General features: G+C 49.5%; 1 protein-coding gene across 2 annotated transcripts in view; it reads left to right on the top strand.

Moving 5' to 3' along the window:
* The first annotated feature begins 2,562 nt into the window (after positions 1-2,562).
* HS3ST4 (heparan sulfate-glucosamine 3-sulfotransferase 4) overlaps positions 2,563-18,833 on the top strand; it is a 388,226-nt gene continuing 371,955 nt past the window's right edge. Inside the window, exons 1-2 of one of the 2 annotated variants that reach the window (XM_032328420.1) lie at positions 2,563-2,669; positions 3,087-4,234. In XM_032328420.1, the coding sequence (XP_032184311.1) occupies positions 2,583-2,669; positions 3,087-4,234 (1,235 nt within the window). In that variant the 5' untranslated portion in view covers positions 2,563-2,582. Of the gene's footprint in view, positions 2,670-3,086; positions 4,235-18,833 lie in introns of those variants that run through there. The other variant, XM_032328419.1, reaches the window with a different exon arrangement.

Raw genomic sequence — 18,833 nt, 5'->3', positions numbered from 1 at the left:
AGTTAGCCAGAGTTAGTGTCTATTGCTTAAAAAAGAAAAAAGCTACAGAAGTCATTGGACTTGGCATTATTTATGCAACAGAGCAGATTAGGAAAGTTAACTTCAGTTTACATGTTGGGCTGATTTGAAGAAAGGGCACACACATATTTTTCAAGGATGAGGTTTCAAGAAAAGGCATGGCAGGAGCCAATGTTTAGATCCAAATAATGATCCAGAGCCACCACAAGCCAGGCAGCGAGCCAGGTATTTTTTGCATATGCGATCTAAGTCAATTAAATTCTTTATGAAAACAATTTGAGGTGAGTTTTATTATCCAGGATTTGTATCTGCAGACCCTGAGGCTCAGAGAGGTGGAATGACCTGCCCAAAAGCCACGTAGCCAGCAAAGACAGCTTTGCTCCTACTCTATTGTCTGAGCATACAGAAGTGAAGCAGAACCATGCTGGCTGTATGCTTGGAGAGCAGGTACTGTTTGATCTGGCGGCACTGTGAGTTCCATGAGTGGTGGTGGGGGACCTTGAGTACAAAGGTAAAGAGGTTGGAGTTTATTGGTTAGGCAGTGAGAGGGAGGTTTGGAGCCATAGAGGGCATTAGCAGACCTGTGAGTGATTGACTGATTGATCTGCTATGGGTGTCTGGGATGTTTGGAAATGACGCACCCTGCACCCCGCAGACCTGGAGACCAGCTGCAGGAATGCTGGAAAAACTCTGAGAAGCCTGAATGAGCATGGGTGTTGGCAGTAGAAACAGGGAAAAAAAAATTCTATCCAATCTTCAGACCCATTGGGAACTGCTGAATGAAGTCTGAGTTCTCCCTATGTAGGTGGCTCCTACTTTTCATTATAGGATTCTCAAAAACTTGCTCCCAGAAAAAGACTGGATCAGGAGTAAGGGAAAAAAATAGGCAACTGCCTAAGTAAGAAGTCTACAAAACTCCTCCCCCCCCAAATCACCTCTTCCCCATCAGCTATGGGGCCTGACACTTCATCGATGGCTTTTATTCTATCAAGAGTCTCTTACTCACGTGTGACTATTCGGGGACAAGAGGCAGAAGGGATGCTGGCAAGTTTCCTCATTGGCAGTGCGCAGACAAGTAAGAGAAAGGTGTGGGGACAATCTGCTATCTCAACAGAAACCTCATACCCAGATTTTATGGGGGCGGACATGAGGGGGGTGGTAGGGGATGGAGTGGGGGGAAGGGGGAAGCCCTCAACTTAAAACTATTGCAACCGGTTTAAATTTCTTAATATCACTGTGCTGGCCACACCCAGCTCTCAGTTTATCATCTCTGGGTTCAATTTTGAAGCCATTGGATCAAAACCTTTCCAAATTGGAAAAGCACATGTGTAGTAAAGGCTAGATACAGAGCAGGTTCCCGTGCATCATTGAGAGGGTGCATGGAGAAATTCGGGCTTCAGGCATGGAGAGCCTGGGTCAGATGCTGGGTATCCTGGTACCTGGGCACTGGAAGGAAGACGCGCCGCGGGGGTGGCCAGATTTGCCACAACGGGGCCCTCCTGGCTGACCACCCAGAACTGGGCTCAGAGTAGAAAGAGGGATGGGCCAAGCTTGAATTTCTCTCTGCTCCGGCTGGCCTCATCCCATTAACATTACAGTAATGCAGTTGTGTGGTGTTTGAAAAAGCATCCCTAGTTACAAGGAATGATTTACAGGACACCAGACTCTGCATTTCAGAGGTCTCCAGTGTACCATAAAATATATATTATAAAGGAATAATCTTTATCTGAACTAAAGCTGCAGTGAAGGAAACTCGTGTCCAGCTGAGAGCAGCAGTGAGCTTTTGTTCACTCAGGGAAAAGTCCGTGTTCGTCATCTTATTTGATTAACATTTTTTTTCCCCTCTTTGGCACTAGGTATCTCGTTAATATTTAGGCATTATATACATTTTCTTTCAACTGTTGTTCCTATTATGTGATCAAACAAAACCGGAGATGCCAACCCCATCAGCCCGCCTGGAGAAAGCCCACCCACCAGGCACCCAGCTGTGGCTTGCAGGGTAACCAGGACTCGGCGGAGCCAGCGCCTGGGAGAGCCTGGCCCCCAGGGGTTCGCAGGGCCAGCCCCAGTCGCCGGGAAACAGAGCTCGCTAGAGTGCCTCAGTTGTCCGCTCTGCCTCTTGCTCCCTTTCCCGCTACCTCCCTGAGCAAAACGCCACGGGAAGCAGCGTCTAGTTTTGAATTTTCCAGAGCCTTCTGATGTTTACCATTCCCCTCAGGAGAGGGGGGTGAGGAATGGAAATCTCTCTACTTAGAAAATATACTTGAAAAAAATTCAATGAAGCGATGCACGGACACCCTGCAACCCAACTTGTCTCTGCCTATTAGGTGCTCAGAGCGATGATGGGCTCAGTCTATTTCAGTCCAGAGAAATCTGAACTCCTTTAGTGCCAATGCCCCCAAGGGGCGCAGGTGTCCCTGTGGTTAAGGGTGTCGGGTAGGGGACAGCCTTCTCTGTTGGAGCAGGAAGCAGTCACCCAGTGGCCGGACAGAGGCAAAAGCTCTGCGGCGGGGATACCAGGGGGCTTGTGTCAAAACTCCACCCGCCAGGAGCTCCAAGATAAGATGAGGAGGCCGGGAAGATGGAAGTTTGGGTGGAAAACAGTTACAGAGAAGAAATCATTCCCGGGCCCCGGCAGGAGGCTATTCGGGGTGAGAGTAGGGCGGGTCCGGGATGGGCCGAGTTGGCCTGGAGTCCCGGGGGAAAAGGGGAAGCGACCGCTCGCCGTCCTCAGGCCCCCAGCTACCCGGTGCGCGGCAGCGGCGGCTGGCGTCGGTCTCCGGGTCCCTAAAAGTGTCGGGCGAGGGCTGGAGAGCGCGGCGTCTCCGGCTCCCCGGGGAGGGGAAGCGCCCGGGGCTGGGCGGGGCCCGCCTCCAGTGCGCGAGTGTCGAGTCGGGTGGGGGGGCACCATCTCCGCTCTCCCGGGCGCCCCAGCCCCAGCGCACGCCTCCGTTTCCGCGCCCCCCCCTCCGCGGCGCGCGCGAGGCGCACTCCCCCTCCCTCGGCGGCGCGGGGCGCGCGCCCGGCCCCCTCCTCCTCCCCTCCGCGCCTCTCGGCTCTCCCGGCAGAAAGTTAGCAGCGGGGAAGGAACTCGGGGCTGCAACAGCGCGCGGCGGCGGCGGCAGAGGCTGAAGCAGGAGCCGCGGCGGAGCCGGGGAAGCGGGGGCGCTGCAGACGGAGCAGGTGCAGCCGGCGGGTCCGCGCGCCCCCCTCGGTCCCCTTGCCAGAGGCTGAGGGGGGGGTGGTGGGGGGCCGCCCGGACTCCGCGGGAAGAGTGGGGAGGGGGGCCATGCGGCCGGGCTCCCCCCCGGCGCAGCGGGACAGCGGCCAGGGCCGGGGGCGCAGCGGCGTCGCTTCATGCAGCCGGGGCGGCTGGGCAGCGGCGGCGGCGGCGGCGGCGGCGGCGGCGGGGGCGGCGGCTGAAACCATGTCCGGGCAGCGCCGGGGGCCGCCGCCGCCGCCGCCGCGAGCCGGGAGCCGCGATGGCCCCGTGGCCCGCACCTCCTCCGCCTCCGCCTCCGCCTCCACCTCTCGCCGCGCCGCCGCCGCCCGGCGCCTCTGCTAAGGGGCCGCCGGCGCGCAAGCTGCTTTTTATGTGCACCTTGTCCCTGTCCGTCACCTACCTGTGCTACAGCCTCCTGGGCGGCTCGGGCTCCCTGCAGTTCCCCCTGGCGCTGCAGGAGCCGCCGGGCGCCGCCGCCGAGCCCCCGCCGAGCCCGCCGCCACCCTCTCTGCCGCCTCCCCCCGTGCGCCTCGGCGCCCCCTCGCAGCCGCCCGCGCCGCCGCCGCCGGACAACGCGAGCCGCGGGGAGCCGCCCGAGCCCCCCGAGCAGCCCGCCGCCCCCGGGGCCGACGGCTGGGGGCTGGCGAGCGGCGGAGGGGGCGCCCGGGACGCCTGGCTCCGGACGCCGCTGGCCCCGGGCGAGATGATCACGGCGCAGAGCGCGCTGCTGGAGAGGGAAGCGCAGGAGTCCAGCACCACCGACGAGGAGCTCGCAGGCCGGAGAGCGGCCAACGGGAGCAGCGAGAGGGGCGGCGCCGCCAGCACCCCGGACTATGGGGAGAAGAAGCTGCCACAGGCGCTCATCATCGGGGTCAAGAAAGGAGGGACCCGCGCGCTGCTGGAGGCGATCCGAGTGCACCCGGACGTGCGGGCGGTGGGCGTAGAGCCGCACTTCTTCGATAGGAACTACGAGAAGGGGCTGGAGTGGTACAGGTAGGACCCTGGGCTCGGCGGGGCGGGGCGGACGCACGGGGAGACCCGGAGGGCGAGCCGTCGCTCTCCGGGCTCTGGGACACCCAGGCGCCGCCGTCCCGAGAGCCCTTATCCCCATCGGGGGCTCTGCCAATCCTGGCGGGGCCGCTCAGGGGCAGCGGCGGAGAGAGCTGGACGCTGGCCAAGGATCACTTTATTTCAGGGCGAGGGGTGGAGGTGTTGCCTCGCTTCTGCCTGCCAAGGGCTCCTTGTCTTCTCAGTTTGCCCAGCTCCTAGCCTGGGAATCCCCAGCCTTGGTGCCCGCGGGGTGTTTCCTAGCCCGGGCTCTGGCGGGGCTCTGCGCTTCTGTGCTGGGGACGCCGAGGAATGAAGCAGGGTAGCTGGATGGATGTAGCGGCTTTGAGATCTCCTGGAATCTCTCAAAATCGCCCTGAAACGCATTTGCGTGGCTGGAATCCAACTTTAGTATTTTCAGGTTAGAGCAAAAATGAACAGGCAACAGTGAAAAAGATGATGCTGGCAAGTTCTGGCTTTCTAGTAAAGACCGAGGATGCCCCCCCCCCCCCATCTCCAGAACTTTCGATCCCGCTTGGCTGAATGAATCCTGGGTCGGTTCTGCCTCGGCAGCACCAGTGTGTACACGACAGTTGGTGCCCTTCGTGTTTTTGTGCACTGCACCCGTGTCCTTTCCAACCCGCACCTGTGTCCTTTCCAACCCGCACCTCCTTCACAACAGACTGGAGCTCCTGTCATGTGAAATGTTCGCCTCTCTCCTTTTCCAGTGCTGAGATAAAGGGAGAAGAGACCGTAGAAAGTTAGGTGCAGGTAAAATAAATTAACACTCCAGCTTTCTGGCCGGCCATAGCATTGAACTCCACGCTGGTGGAGATTCCAAAGACGAACCTCCTTTGCTTTTTTCCTACCCGCTTCTTTCCTTCCGTTTTGTATCTCTCTGGAAAATAGATCGGGATGCCTGGCCCCATCTTGGTTGCATCTCAGTAATTAATTGCAATTGTCAAACAGAAACACAGGCTTTGTCAGCTAAAGTGATGTTATCATCTTAAACAGAGCCAATAGGTAAAATACAAGGATTGTTTCCTGACAAGTTCCCTTCCTGTTGAAGAGATGTGCTTTCCAACTTTAAATTACAGCCTGGGAAAAGTTTTAGAAATAGCTTAACTTAAGAAATAGATAATAAATGGGTGTATTGTGATTGATTTCTTCCACTTTAAAAAATACGCCTTGTGCTTTAAAAGCTTGAGAGAAGTACACTTAGGCATAAACATTCCACCACATTAAACGGAAACAGCAAATGTGTCTGTTAATGTCTTGTCTGTTTCAACAGCGAGAACTAATTGCAATATTTTAGGAGGCTTCAAACAGCCCCTTCCTATCAAAACATAAAACAGCAAATGCCTAATTTCACTGGAAAATCAGTATTTATAACATCACGAACCATGGTTTCCAGTTTGTGATTATAATTAAAAAGGTGTTAGGATGATTAATGCAACCACAGAAATAAAGAGAAGGGGTATGCTGTCTGGGAGGGTTTCAGTTATTCAGTTCTTGGTTAGGGGGGATGTCCTGGTTTCGGCAGTGAGGTAGCCTCAGCCCTAGGAGGGTAACAGTGGCTTTCTCCAATTCTAATTTTAAAGCTGTGTATCTCGGGAGAAATGCCAAGTGCCCTTTTGGAGGAGAGAGAGGCATAAAGATCACATCTTTCCAACATGTGTTTGGGTTGCTTTGTAGCAGCCGGAAATCGAGAAGGGAGTGTTTTCTTCGGATGCCGTAAAGTTTGATAAAGGGTGCGTGGTGGCATGCGTGTCAGGAGGTCCCATCGGTGGGACTGGAGAATTTTCTGAATGAGAGCATGGGAGATGTCAGATTTTCTTAATCTTCTTCCACGCTGAGGCTGGGAAGAGGAGGCACGGAGACAGGTATGACAGGGCTGTGGAAGGTTCTGTCCCAGCACTGCGTACTCCCGGCCGTCCCTCATGTGGTCTTTGGGGCTGAGTGTGAGTGTTGTGTCCCCATCCTCAGAACTGTTATCCTGAAGACGTGGGGAGATTTCTCTTGATCCTCGCTTGAGAGGACCACGGGGTTTCTCTGCGGCCCCCCATCCTTGACCCCAGGGTGTCACCCACGGCAGATCCTTGTGGTGCTTATCTTAGAGGTGCCGACCGCAGGTGCTGGAGAAGAATCTGTGTAGCACGGAGGTATCAGTGGCCACCCAAACCTGGCTGCTGAGAAGATGTCTCGAAACCTCTCCGGCCCACAGGAGTGTGCTGGGGCTGCTCGCATACCTCTCCAGCCTTACCAGGGACAGCAGTGCTTTGAGGGTGTTTGTGGGATTTTCACAGGCTCCTGTCTCCCCTGGAGGAAGAGATGGGATGACATCCTCATTATATTGCAGAAAAGGAAACCGTGGCATCAGTTCAAACCAGTAAGGGAAAGCCTACCTCCTGTTTCCCTGCTCCAAGTGCATCTCATAAATGGCGGCATCTGGGCTTGAATGTACATGAATGGTCACGCTTCCCTCCATCCATGGAGGAGCCTACGCGAAATCTGCCTTTCCTCGCCAGAGGAGAGGACCACAGATGAATGAAAGGTTTTGATTCTCTCCCCGACTTGTTTGCTTTCCCTTTTTCTTGTCGAGGTGCTTCTGTGAGAACTGGCTAATTCTGCAAGTGTTCCTGGGGTGTTTTCAGTCAGAGGGAGAAGCGAGAATTTGGGGTCAGCTCCGGGCAGCCCTGGTTTGGGCTTTCGTCCTATCCCAGCAGAACAGCCCTGGGAGTTTTATTTCCTCCATGTCACTCCAGTCTTGTATAAATCTGGGTTTTGCTTTCTCCTACGCTGTTGATCTGATGTGATTTAAAAACACATTTGAGATTAGAACGGGTGCTTTGGATTTCAGGGCAAGATAGACTAATGGATTAGGAGGCAAGTGTGAAGGCTCTGGGAGAAGCAAGCCTCCCTTGGTGGATTGACCCAGGCCCATGACTTATAAGTGGGGGTGGACTTGACCCTCCTCTCTCTACTCCTCCAAACCAGTGAAAAAAAAGAGCAAAACCCCAAGGCACCTTTCAGAATGGGCCACTCCAAGCTGTCGGGGCATAGACCTTAGACTCCTCAAAGGGGTGGGACCTGGTGGCTGCAGCAGAACTCATCCAAGAGACTGGGCTGCCTTGTGGTGTGACCTCCCCCGCGGCTTACAGACTGTACAGTAACCCTGACCTTGGCTTTGGAAACACCTCAGCTCCAGGGCAATGGGAAGGGAACCTCCGGGGTTTCAGGTGGTCTGCCCTGCCAACAGTGAATAATATGCTTCTCCCATTGGCTAGGGGAAAATCACTCAGGAAAACGGTTCCCATAGTCATGCTCATGGTACCCAGAGGAAGGTGGTCCGCAACGCTGTTTGATCTTGGTTTCTGGAGTGAGAATGAGGGAAGAAGCCAGAAAGGCCCTGGCAGTTAGGGAATGCCTGTTGTTTACGGAGCCGTGCTCCTGAAACTGACATTCAAGTGGTGGGCAGGGGAGACAGGGAACAGTCTTTCTTGTTACCTTCCTCGGGTGGCTACTAGAAAATGTACCATCAAGCTGGTGACTCACATTATATTTCCACTGGGCAGGGCTCCTAGTAGAGCGGCGCTTTTTAAGCTTTAAACGTGCATGCCTCACCTGGGATGTTGTGAACATGCAGGATTCTGATTCAGCATGTCTGAGGAAGGCCCTGAGAGTCTCCATTTCTAACTTCTCAGGTGCTGCTGATGCTTCTGATCTCCGGACCTTGCTTTGAGTAGCAGGGGTCTAGAGAGGAATGGGTGTGTGCATGCGTGTCTGTGGGCATGCCTAGGTTATTTGAAATCAAATGACTAGGGAAAACTTCCCTGTGAGGGTGATGTAAATGAAGTGAAAGAATAAAAAAGAATAAAATTCTGTGCTGCGTAGAGGTCAGGGTAGAGAGGTTTCCAATAGTAGGAACGGTAGATGCAAAGGCCCTGAGGCAGGAGCAAGCCTCATGGCTTTATAAAGGGTTTTTTTCAATATTCCCAAAGCACAGTGTTTGTAGTTGGACAAAATTGGATTCAAAACCTGGTTTTACAACTTACTGGTTGGATAATTTTGGATAGGTAACTGATTTAACATCAGTCATCTTCAGCTTGTTTATCTGTGGATTGTTGGGGAGAATAAATGACATAATAAAGGTGAATGTATTTTCAAAAAAAAATGGAAAGAAAGGAAAATCCAAATGAACCCAACTCCTGTTTATTTGTTTTTAAATTTTCAAATCATTTTGGTCTGATCACAGCTGTCCTAATATTGACTGAATATTGATTGCCCTATTGGGCAGGATTTTGGGAAAAATCTAATAATGATTGGCTTTGTAATCTACATCTGCCTGACTTTAAACCAAGGGTCACCAACCTGGAAACCCAGTGAAATAGACTGGGGTGGGGGGTAGAAATTGGGGGCATGTCCCTGTCTGCAGGTGTCAGCCACTACTCAGTTCCAGCTACCCTTCCCTGTGTGCAAATGTTACCACATCCTGCACTTGGTGGGAGAAATGGGAAATCCAGGCTTTGATGTGAAATCTCTTGTTTTTTCCACATTGGCAAACTGATTGAAATTTCTTAAAAGCCTTGTGTGGGCCAGCACTGTGGGACAAACAAAACACATCTGTGGGCTGGAGACAGCCAGCTGGCTACCAGTTTGTGACCTCTGGTTTAAACTCATTTTAGAAAGTAAACCGGCATAGCCAGACCCTACAGCCGATGCCAGGATTGTGGTTTACGTGTGCTATTTTAGTTTCCCTTTTTTTCCCCCTTTACAGATTTTGCAAGCGCAAGGTGTGGATACCTCCCAGATATATTGCAACAATAACAAAAGGAGCTGGAGATAAACATGAACACTGAGGCAGGAATAGCCAATTCACAAACACATCTCCCTTTTGTGTTCAGTGACCGTGTTTTTGAAGGCGGGACAGCTCTTCCCTTGTTCACTCATCAATCAGGAGCGCCAGTGGGATCCATATAGATAAGTTGAACCTATAAAATAGATTTGCCCTCAGGTGGGTTCCGTAAGACCCGAGAGATGAAAGTAATTGGGTCCTAGCTTCTGCTCTGCCACATTACTAGTTCTGTTGGACCTCAGGTGGCCCGCTCCATTTCTTTCTTTCTAAAAAAATTCTGTTTCCTAGATAATGAGACTCTATTATCTCCAAAGGGTCCATTCAGTGAAATACCTGGATTCTAGAACAGACTGCTGTGTTAGACTTTGCAGAGGGAGGAAGCTAGTAGGGGAGAAGCAACAGTGTAGGCTGTAAGGGCCTGGTTGGCCAGAGGGAGCCGTTTCCTTGTGGGCTTGGGTTGACCCTGCCCCTCCGGGAGGAACTTGCTTGCAGGCCCCGGATATGGGGGCGGGGCCAGGCGGGTTGGAGACGTCCAATCAGGGAGGCGCGCATAGATTTGTTCCGGTGACTTGGAATTCAATTGGCCACCCGTATCGCTGACGGAGCATGACTGTGCAGTTTTCCCTGTGTGCTGCAGTCTCATTGGCCACCTGCGTGTGGGCGGGGCTCAACCGCCTCTATAAAGGTTAGTCCGTGAGGCGGGGGAGCTTAGTGGGTGGGAGCGTCCTCTGCGGCAGCGTCGTGGTCGTGGGCCTCGCCGGGGAGCGGCCGGGTAGGGGAAGTGGCCGGTGTTGGAGTCCTGGTCGCCGCCGCCTCTTCGTAAGAGACAGCCCCGCTGGCTGGTTTGATTTCCGATGCTTGGAGCGAGCTACAGCTTCGCTTGATTTTCGCCTTGTGTGGGTCTGGTTCCTTTGGTCAGGGACCCCGACGTTCGGAGCGTGTTCTTCCATCGGTCTCTGAGCCAGAGGCCACTGCGTCTTCCTGGTGTGACGCTGAAGCCTCGGTTTCTGTACCTGTGCAATGGGCTCGGTACAGTAGTACTGCCCTTCCAAGGGATTATGCGGTGGTGCAGTGAGTTCGTGGCGGAGGACAGGGTTCTCTGCTCCCCTGCCCGCGCGTTTTCTCCTGGCCGGTCTTCACTTTCCCTGCCTGTCAGTCCTCCAGGCCCTAAAGAGAAAGCCGTAACGCATTTTTCATTTGCATATAGCCTTTTATTTCAAGATTATGTCCGAATGAGGGATTTCAGATCCTGAAGCAGCTCTTAAGTCCCTCTCCAGAGAATAATCAAAACCGGATTCCAGAATTTGCTCTGTTGTAACTGGAGCTGAAGGAGAAGGGTCTGATTTCACAAAGTAGTTGCAGCCGGAGTTCTCCACCGAGGGGCTGCGGTGCGGAAATGGGCAGGCACTCTGGGCTTGCGCGCTGACATTTTCTTGCACCTGCTGTAAGAATTGATGCCGCTTGGCCTGGATAGCTACAGAGGCATTTAGAATGCCAAGGCCGTGCTTGCCTTCAGTTTTTCTGCAGAGCCGAAAGTGTTTGAGAAGGCAGGACCGTTCGAGAAGACCCCAGCCAGACTCCCTGGGCTTGAGGTTTGGCTCCTTTCACTGGTTTTCTCCAGCTGTCATGACACGACTGACATATTTTTATTTTAATTTTTGTAAATCATGCCAGTCGTTTTTACTTTTTAGAGTCCGGAGAGAGGCCTCGAGATTTTAGGCGAAGGAGAGATGGCTAGGGTTGTACGGTAGGAAGTTTTAAAGGTTTTGGTTTTGCATAATGGATGATACCTCTGGAACTGATTGAACCACCGCCCTGTTAAAGTAATCTCTTGATTCCATTGGTTTCTGCGGTTTAACAAGCTCCTCTATAACTGTCTTGGGAATTTCAGTCTGAAATTATAATTCACTAAGGGAGTCTTTCAGCCCATCTTGCCATTAATTAAAAGCAGGCGGTTGAATTTTTGTTTTAACATTCACTAGTTAGCGTTGCCTCCCTTTAAGGTTTTTTTTTTTCCGGCATTTATTTAAGAATGTACAAAGCCTATTCATGGGGAAACAACACATGAATTAGACAGTGTTTTTTGATAGCAAGTAATAGAATATGATCTTAAACTATTATACAAAGAAAAAGTAATTTACTGGTTTATGTAATTGCAAAATCTAGGGGATAATGACTTCAGGAACAGCTGGATCCAGGGGCTCAAATGATACCACCAGTTCTCTCTCTCTTTCATCCTTTGACATGGTTTTCTCGACTTCGCTTTTTTCTCAAATAAGTTGTCTCACCACATTTTAGGCAAGATGGTAAACAGCAACCCAGAAAACATAACGTTTATCAGTTCTTTTGGAAATCACTTTTCTTAAGAGTTTTTGTAAGAAGTTCCTGGAGTTGCCATTGGCTGAGTTTGGGTCATGTACCTGTTCCTAAAGCAGTTATGGTGTAGTACTCCAATTAGACTCAGGTGATGTGGTCACCACTTTGGGTTGGGATAATGGTGGGAGTAGGGATGCAGCGTTAGTCTCACTAAAATCATAGGGGACAATTTCCCTGTAAGAATGAGGTGCTCCAGGGTTCTGATGCTAGAAGTGGGGGCCAGCTGAACCACATGATCATTAAACATGTAAAGATCCAGTCTGGGACAGGTACCTAATCTCTCTTGAGTATCTTAACTTAGAAAGAGGTACAAAGGGTTAGACTGGGGAGGTCCAGTGTACTTGTTACTTTATTTATTTATTCATTTACTTATTATTTAAACATGTATTGGTTGTCAGCTATGTGCTGGGGTCAAACAGGAATCAATCATGGCCAGTGATCTGAAAGAGCTTATAAAATAGGGAAGTGGGCAAGTAAATGATTATGTTATAAGGTAATAAAAGCTCTCACAAAGTAGGATTTATTCCAGGAATGGAAGGATGGTTTGATCTTAAGGAGTCTAACAATGCGATTGACTCTGTAGCAAAGGAGAAAAGTCCTGGATTCACTTTATGGATGCTAAAAATACAGCTGATAATATTAAGTGTTTACTCCTGATTTTTAGAACACCTGCTGATAAAATAGGATCATCTTCACAGCCAGCATCATCTTTAATGGTGTAACATTAAAAATATTCCCATTACATTCAGAAGAAGCCCAGAATGTCCATAATGATCACTGTTATTTATCTTTGTTCAGAAATTAATTGATGATGCATTTGGATGAGGAATACAATGAGAATGAGGGAGGTAGAATTATTACCACTCGTCAGCAATTTTATCTCTTAATGGAAAACTTAAGATAACAAATCTTCCCATGAATCTATTAGGAACAATAATGGGATTCATTAAGGGGATTGGTAAGGAAATTAAGGTGCAAAATCTATAGTTTTCCTATAAGGCTATGCCAAACATTTTGAAAATAAAATGAGAGAAAATATTCTATTTATAGAAGCAACCAGAGAGACAAAATAACTAGGAATAAATTTCGCAAAAATTGCAAGGGACTTGTAAGAACAAAATTTTAATATTTTACCAAGGGGGATCAGCAAAGCGAGGAGTAAATGGAGAGACCTTTTTCTCTAGGACGGCATGTCTTTCTTTTCCCTCTGTCCCTCCTCCTCCTTTTTTATTGGAATTCAGAGGCAGTGGTCATCATAGTAGGGATGGCCATAACAGCAGTGGTACTAGAGCTGCCGAATTGAGGTCAGGTTTATTTGAAAGTGGTCTGAAAATATTGTTTCTGTGAACGTGGCCAAAATGATGTACTCTGTATATAAGATTCCCCTACTTCGTGTGTTTTATTTGAGCGAGAAGATGATGGTAAGATAACTGTTACTGTTGAGATTCATAAACAGAGCTATAATTCCTTGATGGGGGGGGGGGTGCTCTGCTTTATATCCTCCATTCAAGGATGGTTGGACTGTGCCAAGGTGTGGATTAACCATTGGATTGGTGTAAATTAGTAGATGGTAGATGCACGAAGGGGAAAAAAAAGTCAGGGAAAGTAATCGTTGTTTTCAGTAGAACAGGGAGATGAAGGTTCGGGAAAGAGGGGCCGTAGCAGTGGTGGGAACGGCCACACTCTGCTCCCGGCACCGGGTCACTCAGTCTTCATGGGAATCATGGAACAGGGGTCCTGCTATCACCCATGTTTTCCAGGTAAGGGAAACTGAGTTGCACGGAGGTCAAGTAACTGGCTCAGGATGTGGAGTCGGGCTTCAAACCCAAGTCCTTGGCCCCAAACACACAGCATCTCATTTAACTTGTCTCAAAGCTCCTTTCCCCAGAAGCGTTGTCCTGTAGCTGCCTGGAAGCGAATAAGAATTGTGCACCTTTCCCTGCTAGACACCCTGGATCTCCCATATCCAGATGGGTTGGTTGGCCTGCCTACGGGACAGGCTGGGTGTTGGTGGTGGAGGGGAGTCTGGTCTTAGCAACATACTGGAACAGTGGCTTCCTTTCTGTTCTGGGCCCAAGCTTGTTCCTGCTTGAAGGGCCTTTTTATTTTCTGTTCCCTGCACCATAATACTCTGCTCTAACCTGCCTGTGTCTTATCATCCTTCACATGTTGGCTTAAATTCCAACTCTTCAAAAAGACCTTTCCCAACTACCTGGTTTTTTAAAAACCTGTTTCTACTTCTGAGCTTGTTGAGCTGTTTTATTTTCTTCACAGAACATATTTTCATAAATTGTACGAATTACACATCTCCCTCTTGCTGGAAGGGGAACTACAAGGGTCCCATCTGTCTTTTCCTTGACGGTGCCCAGATCAGTACTTGGCGCACAGTAGGTGCTCCATAATTGTGTTTAATGAATCACTGATTTTGTTTTTTGTTTTTGCTTTAAATCTTTTTTTTCCCCTTAAAATTTTATTTATTTATTTGTCAGAGAGAGCACAAGCAGGCAAAGGGGCTGGCAGAGGCAGAGGGAGAAGCAGGCTCCCCACCGAGCAAGAAGCCCGATAGCAGGACTCGATCCCAGGACACTGGGATCACAACCTGAGCCGAAGGCAGCGGCCCAACTGACTGAGCCACCCAGGCGTCCCTGTTTTTGTTTTAGAAAGAGAGGGTGAGAGAGAGGGAGAGTGAGCTCAGGGAAGGGGCAGAGGGACAGGGAGAGAGAGATTCTCAAGCAGGTTCCATACCTGTCATGGAGCTCGACGGGGGCCTCCATCTCACAACCCTGAGATCATGACTCGAGCCGAAATCTGGACACTCAACCGACTGAGCCACCCAGGTGTCCCCAACCACTGATTTTGAATCAATGAACTGTTGAATAAAAGGGAGTACCTTCTATGTGCTAAGTTTTCTTGTAAAACTTTAGGCTTCTGAAAAGAAATCACACATTCCTTGGGAACTCTGGCCAAGAATTGTTCTAGGCTCTTTCACGATACTATTTTTGCAAGACTATTTTGGGTGTAAGAAAGAGAAACCCACTCAACCCAGCTGTGTGGGCTAGACAGTGTCCCCAAAAGGTTCCCTCCAGCACACAACACTATCTGTGTGTCCCTCATAGGAGCCTCACCAAGTGGATACTTTCTTATCCCACGTTTGCCCGTAAAGAGAGTCGGACTTCAGAGGGGCAGGGGACAGTGCCGGAGTCCCATGGCAGGTTGTCACGGACCAGGTGACAGCGTTTTAGAAGAGCTTGGATTACTTCCGAGGAACCGTTATCTCCCGGGAGTGGTTTGGATTATGTTTCTCTGGATGAATGATCAATTATCAATCAAATGTTTAAGCAGAGGCAGACTACCCGAGTGCCTTCGTCCCAGGGCGCGCTCTGACTGCCTGTAGCTGTGTGGGGTTTTGAAAAAGAAAGCTGCAGCTGGAATCAGAAATTCAGGATTTGAGTCTGATATGTGTGTCGACCTTGCTTGGTGTGCACGGACGCGTAGTTAGCCTCTGAGCCTTTGTTTTCTCATCTCTAGAATGGGAATCACGGCCTTTAAGGACACCATAGTGATTTTACAAGGATAGGATAGTGGTGATGTCCTGGGAACTGTGTGGTCTACACACGTTCGTTGTTACTAATCTGTGCACGTTTTCATGAATTCCCCCAGGTAATTGGTTTTCTGAAATGTTGCACTCCAGGGAGTACCTGAAATTCAGGACACTCTTATCATAAAGTTAGGCTAAGTTTAATTTATGGAAACTGTTAGGTAGCACGGATTTCAAACCTTGGTTAGGGCAGACTGCATCAAGACCCCCAGAATTCCTGGAGAGCATCACTCTGCATTACTCTTCCCTGCCTCTCATCCTTTTATACTGGAAAATCATAAAAAGCTATATTTAGGGCATGTTGGCTTCTTAGGATTGCGCCACAGGTGGTGACCTTTGGAGGTGCCCAGAACATTCTCTGTTTTCTCTCAATTGACCTTTTATTTCATTTTCTTGTCTACCCTCTCTGCATTTCCCAAGTCTTTATATTCACTTCCCACCTTCTGGCTGTGGGAGTAGCTCGTGTTCTAACCTGTTAAAGGAAGAATATGCCCTCTTCCCCAAAATGTCCCCATTCTAATCTCCGGAATCCCATGGATCACATAGCAAAGGGGAATTAGGTTGCAGGTGGAATTGTGGTTGCTAAAAGGCTTACCTGGAATGGTGATGGTCCCCAACTGTCTGGATGGGCGAGCACCATCACAAGGATCCTTTCAAGCGGAGGAGGGAGGCAGAGGGGGAGAAGTTGGGGGGCTCAGCCTGCTCTTTGTTGGATTTTAGGATGGAGGAAGGAACCACAAGCCAAGGAATTCAGGCGGTTTCTAGAAGTGAGGGAAAAGGGAAGGAAATTGATTCTTCCTTTGAGCTTCCGGAAGGAATGCAGCCTGATGATGCTCTGACATGAGCCCATGGAGACCCATTTCTGACTTCTGGCCCAGAAGCATGAAGCCAGCCTGCTTGTGGTCACTTGTTAATGCAGAAGTATGCTCTTCTCGGACATCTCTGGCGTTCCCTTCTCATTTCTTTTCTTCTCTTACTTTTTTCCTCCGTTTCTGAAAAATAATCACCTTTGGGGCTCTTTTCTGTCTCTCACCAAACAGCAGCGTCAATGTAACCGTCCACTCTTTGCAGATGGTTGCTGGACTGGTTCGGGTGAAGATGAAAGTGCCAGAGCACAGAGACCTCAACACACAGTGGCTTAAATACCGTAGACGATTTGTCTCCTACACATAGCGTAAGCTGATATTTGAAGTTGGTAGCGGGCAATGCTGCCTGGCGACCAGTCACTCGGAGGGGACATAAGCTGAGAACAGCAAGTTCTGGGGTGCAGCTTCTGTGTATTTGCATAGCATGGATACGCCTGGCAGTGTAGACTGCTAGGACAGCTTTGCTCCCCGAGGTCATTCAGAGACCCAAGTTCTATGCCTTCCATCTTGTTGCTCTCCGTCCCCTAGGGAGCTCATTACGCATGCAGACCCTTAGATCCTGTCCTGTCCTTTCTGAAGCAGAATTTGCATTTTAAGAACATTCTTCCGTAATGATTCTGCACAAAGGTTGAGAAATGGCCTTCAAGTAAGGTTTTTCAACCTTAGCACTGCTGATGTTTTTTGCACCAGGAAAATCTTCACAGCGGGGACTGTGGTGGGCATTGTAGGGTGAGCCTCTTTGATCTCTGCCCCTTAGAGGCCAGTAGTTAGTTTTAGCAAACAAATCTGGTCATTGCCAAGTGTCCCATGGGAGCTGGAAGGGCCGTGGGGCTCAACACCATCTCTGATTAAAACCCCTGCCTCGGAGGGTGTTTCTCTTCTGCACGATGAGAGCTACACATTGCTGCCAGCAGTAGGGCAGAGCACAGAGGTCTAGGAAGGAATTTCTTCTTGAGCCGCTGAGGCAGAAGTGATGTCTGTAACTTAAGCCCACATCCTGTAGGCGAGAATTTGGTTGCATGGCCACATCCCAGCCACAGAGCAGTCAGGGGACCCTATTGGGTGTCTCTGTGCCTGAGAAGGAGGAGAAAAGGGATCTGGGGGGGACAGTTGGCTGGCTGCTTAGGTAACTAACGCAAGAATCCAGTCTTCCTGTATCTTTTATTCTGTCTTCTAGCCAGAGGTGAATCTGGTTGGAAAGGGGAAATGAATTGATACAAATAAATTGGGCTTTTTTTTTGTTTTTTTCCAGATGGAGTACCAAACTATTTTAGGAGATCAGAGGAAATTTTAGATGAACACATAAAATTTAGCTGGTTCTCTGATAGTGTATTTTGATATCAAGAGTTTAGTGTTGCGGCGCCTGGGTCAGTTAAGCATTTGACTCATGGTTTTGGCTCAGGTTGTGATCTTAGGGTCGTGAGATTGAGCCCTGGATCAGGCTCTACGAGTCTGCTTGTCTCTCTCCCTCTGCTCAACACCTATCTCCCCCCATCTCTGGAGTAAATAAATAAGAAAATCTTAAAAAAAAGAAAAAGAAAAGAAAAATCGCCAAAACACTGTAGAGTGGAAAACCCAAATATTAAAATTAAAAAAAAAAAAAGAGTACAGTGTCCTCTAAACTTCAGTCATGAGTATTACTCTTGCAAGATTTATTTATTTATTTATTTAGGCCACATAGAGGTACTTGACTTAATTGATTTTTTTTACATAAAAAGTAATAATTTTTATTTTTTAAACATTTAAAAAATTTTTTAAAAGTAGCTTCTTTTTTTTGTTTAAAGATTGTATTTATTTATCTGACAAGCAGGCAGAACAGCAGGCAGAGAGAGAAAGAGGGGGAAGCAGGGTCCCCGCTGAGCAGAGAGCCCGATGCGGGGCTCGATCCCAGGACCCTGGGATCATGACCCGAGCCCAAGGCAGAGGGTCTAACCCACTGAGCCACCCAGGTGCCCCCAAAAGTAATAATTTTTAAAATATTTTTAAAGACCATATCATTACTATAAATGTATGTGTAAGTGGAGATATAAATGCATATATACACATTTATCTATGTATGTAACTACATATGTATGTATTTATGTAACTATGCCTGTATTTATGTACATACAAATGTCTCTTATGTACATATGTATGTATCTTTTTCTTGAGCGGCAGGAGGGGCAAAGGGACAGGGAGAGAGAGAGACTCTCAAGCACGCTCCACACCCAGTCTAGAGCCTGATGCAGGGCTTGATCTCATGACCCTGAGATCATGACCTGAGCCGAAATGAAGAGTCAGACATGTAACTGACTGAGCCACCCAGGCGTCCCTGTATCTGTCTGTGCATGTCTGTGTCTATGTATGTCCCTGTATCTGTCTGTGCATGTCTGTGTCCATGTATGTTTCTCTCTGGTAGCGCCTGTTTCAGTACCGCCCTCCCCTCGCCGTGCTGCTGACGTAGCCTCCTGCTCTTGTCCCTGTGGACGCTCTTGCCCCTCTGTAGTCTGTTCTTCTCATAGCCACTGTAGTAAGTAATCCTTACAGAAGATACACCAGACTGTATCGCTCTTGTACTTTAAATTTCCAGTGGCTTCTTGTCAACCTAGAAAGAAATTCTAAGTCATGACCATAATCGAAGGACACCACAGAATCAGATCCCTGCCCACCTTTCCAGCCACATTTATTTTCCTCTTCTCTTTGCTCCTTTGCTTGAGCGACACTAGCTTCCCAAGAAGCAAAACATGGGCCTGCCTCAGGGCCTTTGCACTTGTTGCTCCAGCCACCGGTATTGCTTTTACTTATATAATTTGTACGGCTCGTGGCCTTTCTTTATTCGATCCTTCTGCTTTCCGACCACCTCCTCCTTAA

This window comes from Mustela erminea, chromosome 20, assembly GCF_009829155.1.
Source record: "Mustela erminea isolate mMusErm1 chromosome 20, mMusErm1.Pri, whole genome shotgun sequence".
NCBI classification, from domain to species: domain Eukaryota; kingdom Metazoa; phylum Chordata; class Mammalia; order Carnivora; family Mustelidae; genus Mustela; species Mustela erminea.
This window is presented reverse-complemented; position numbering and strand designations above follow the sequence as displayed.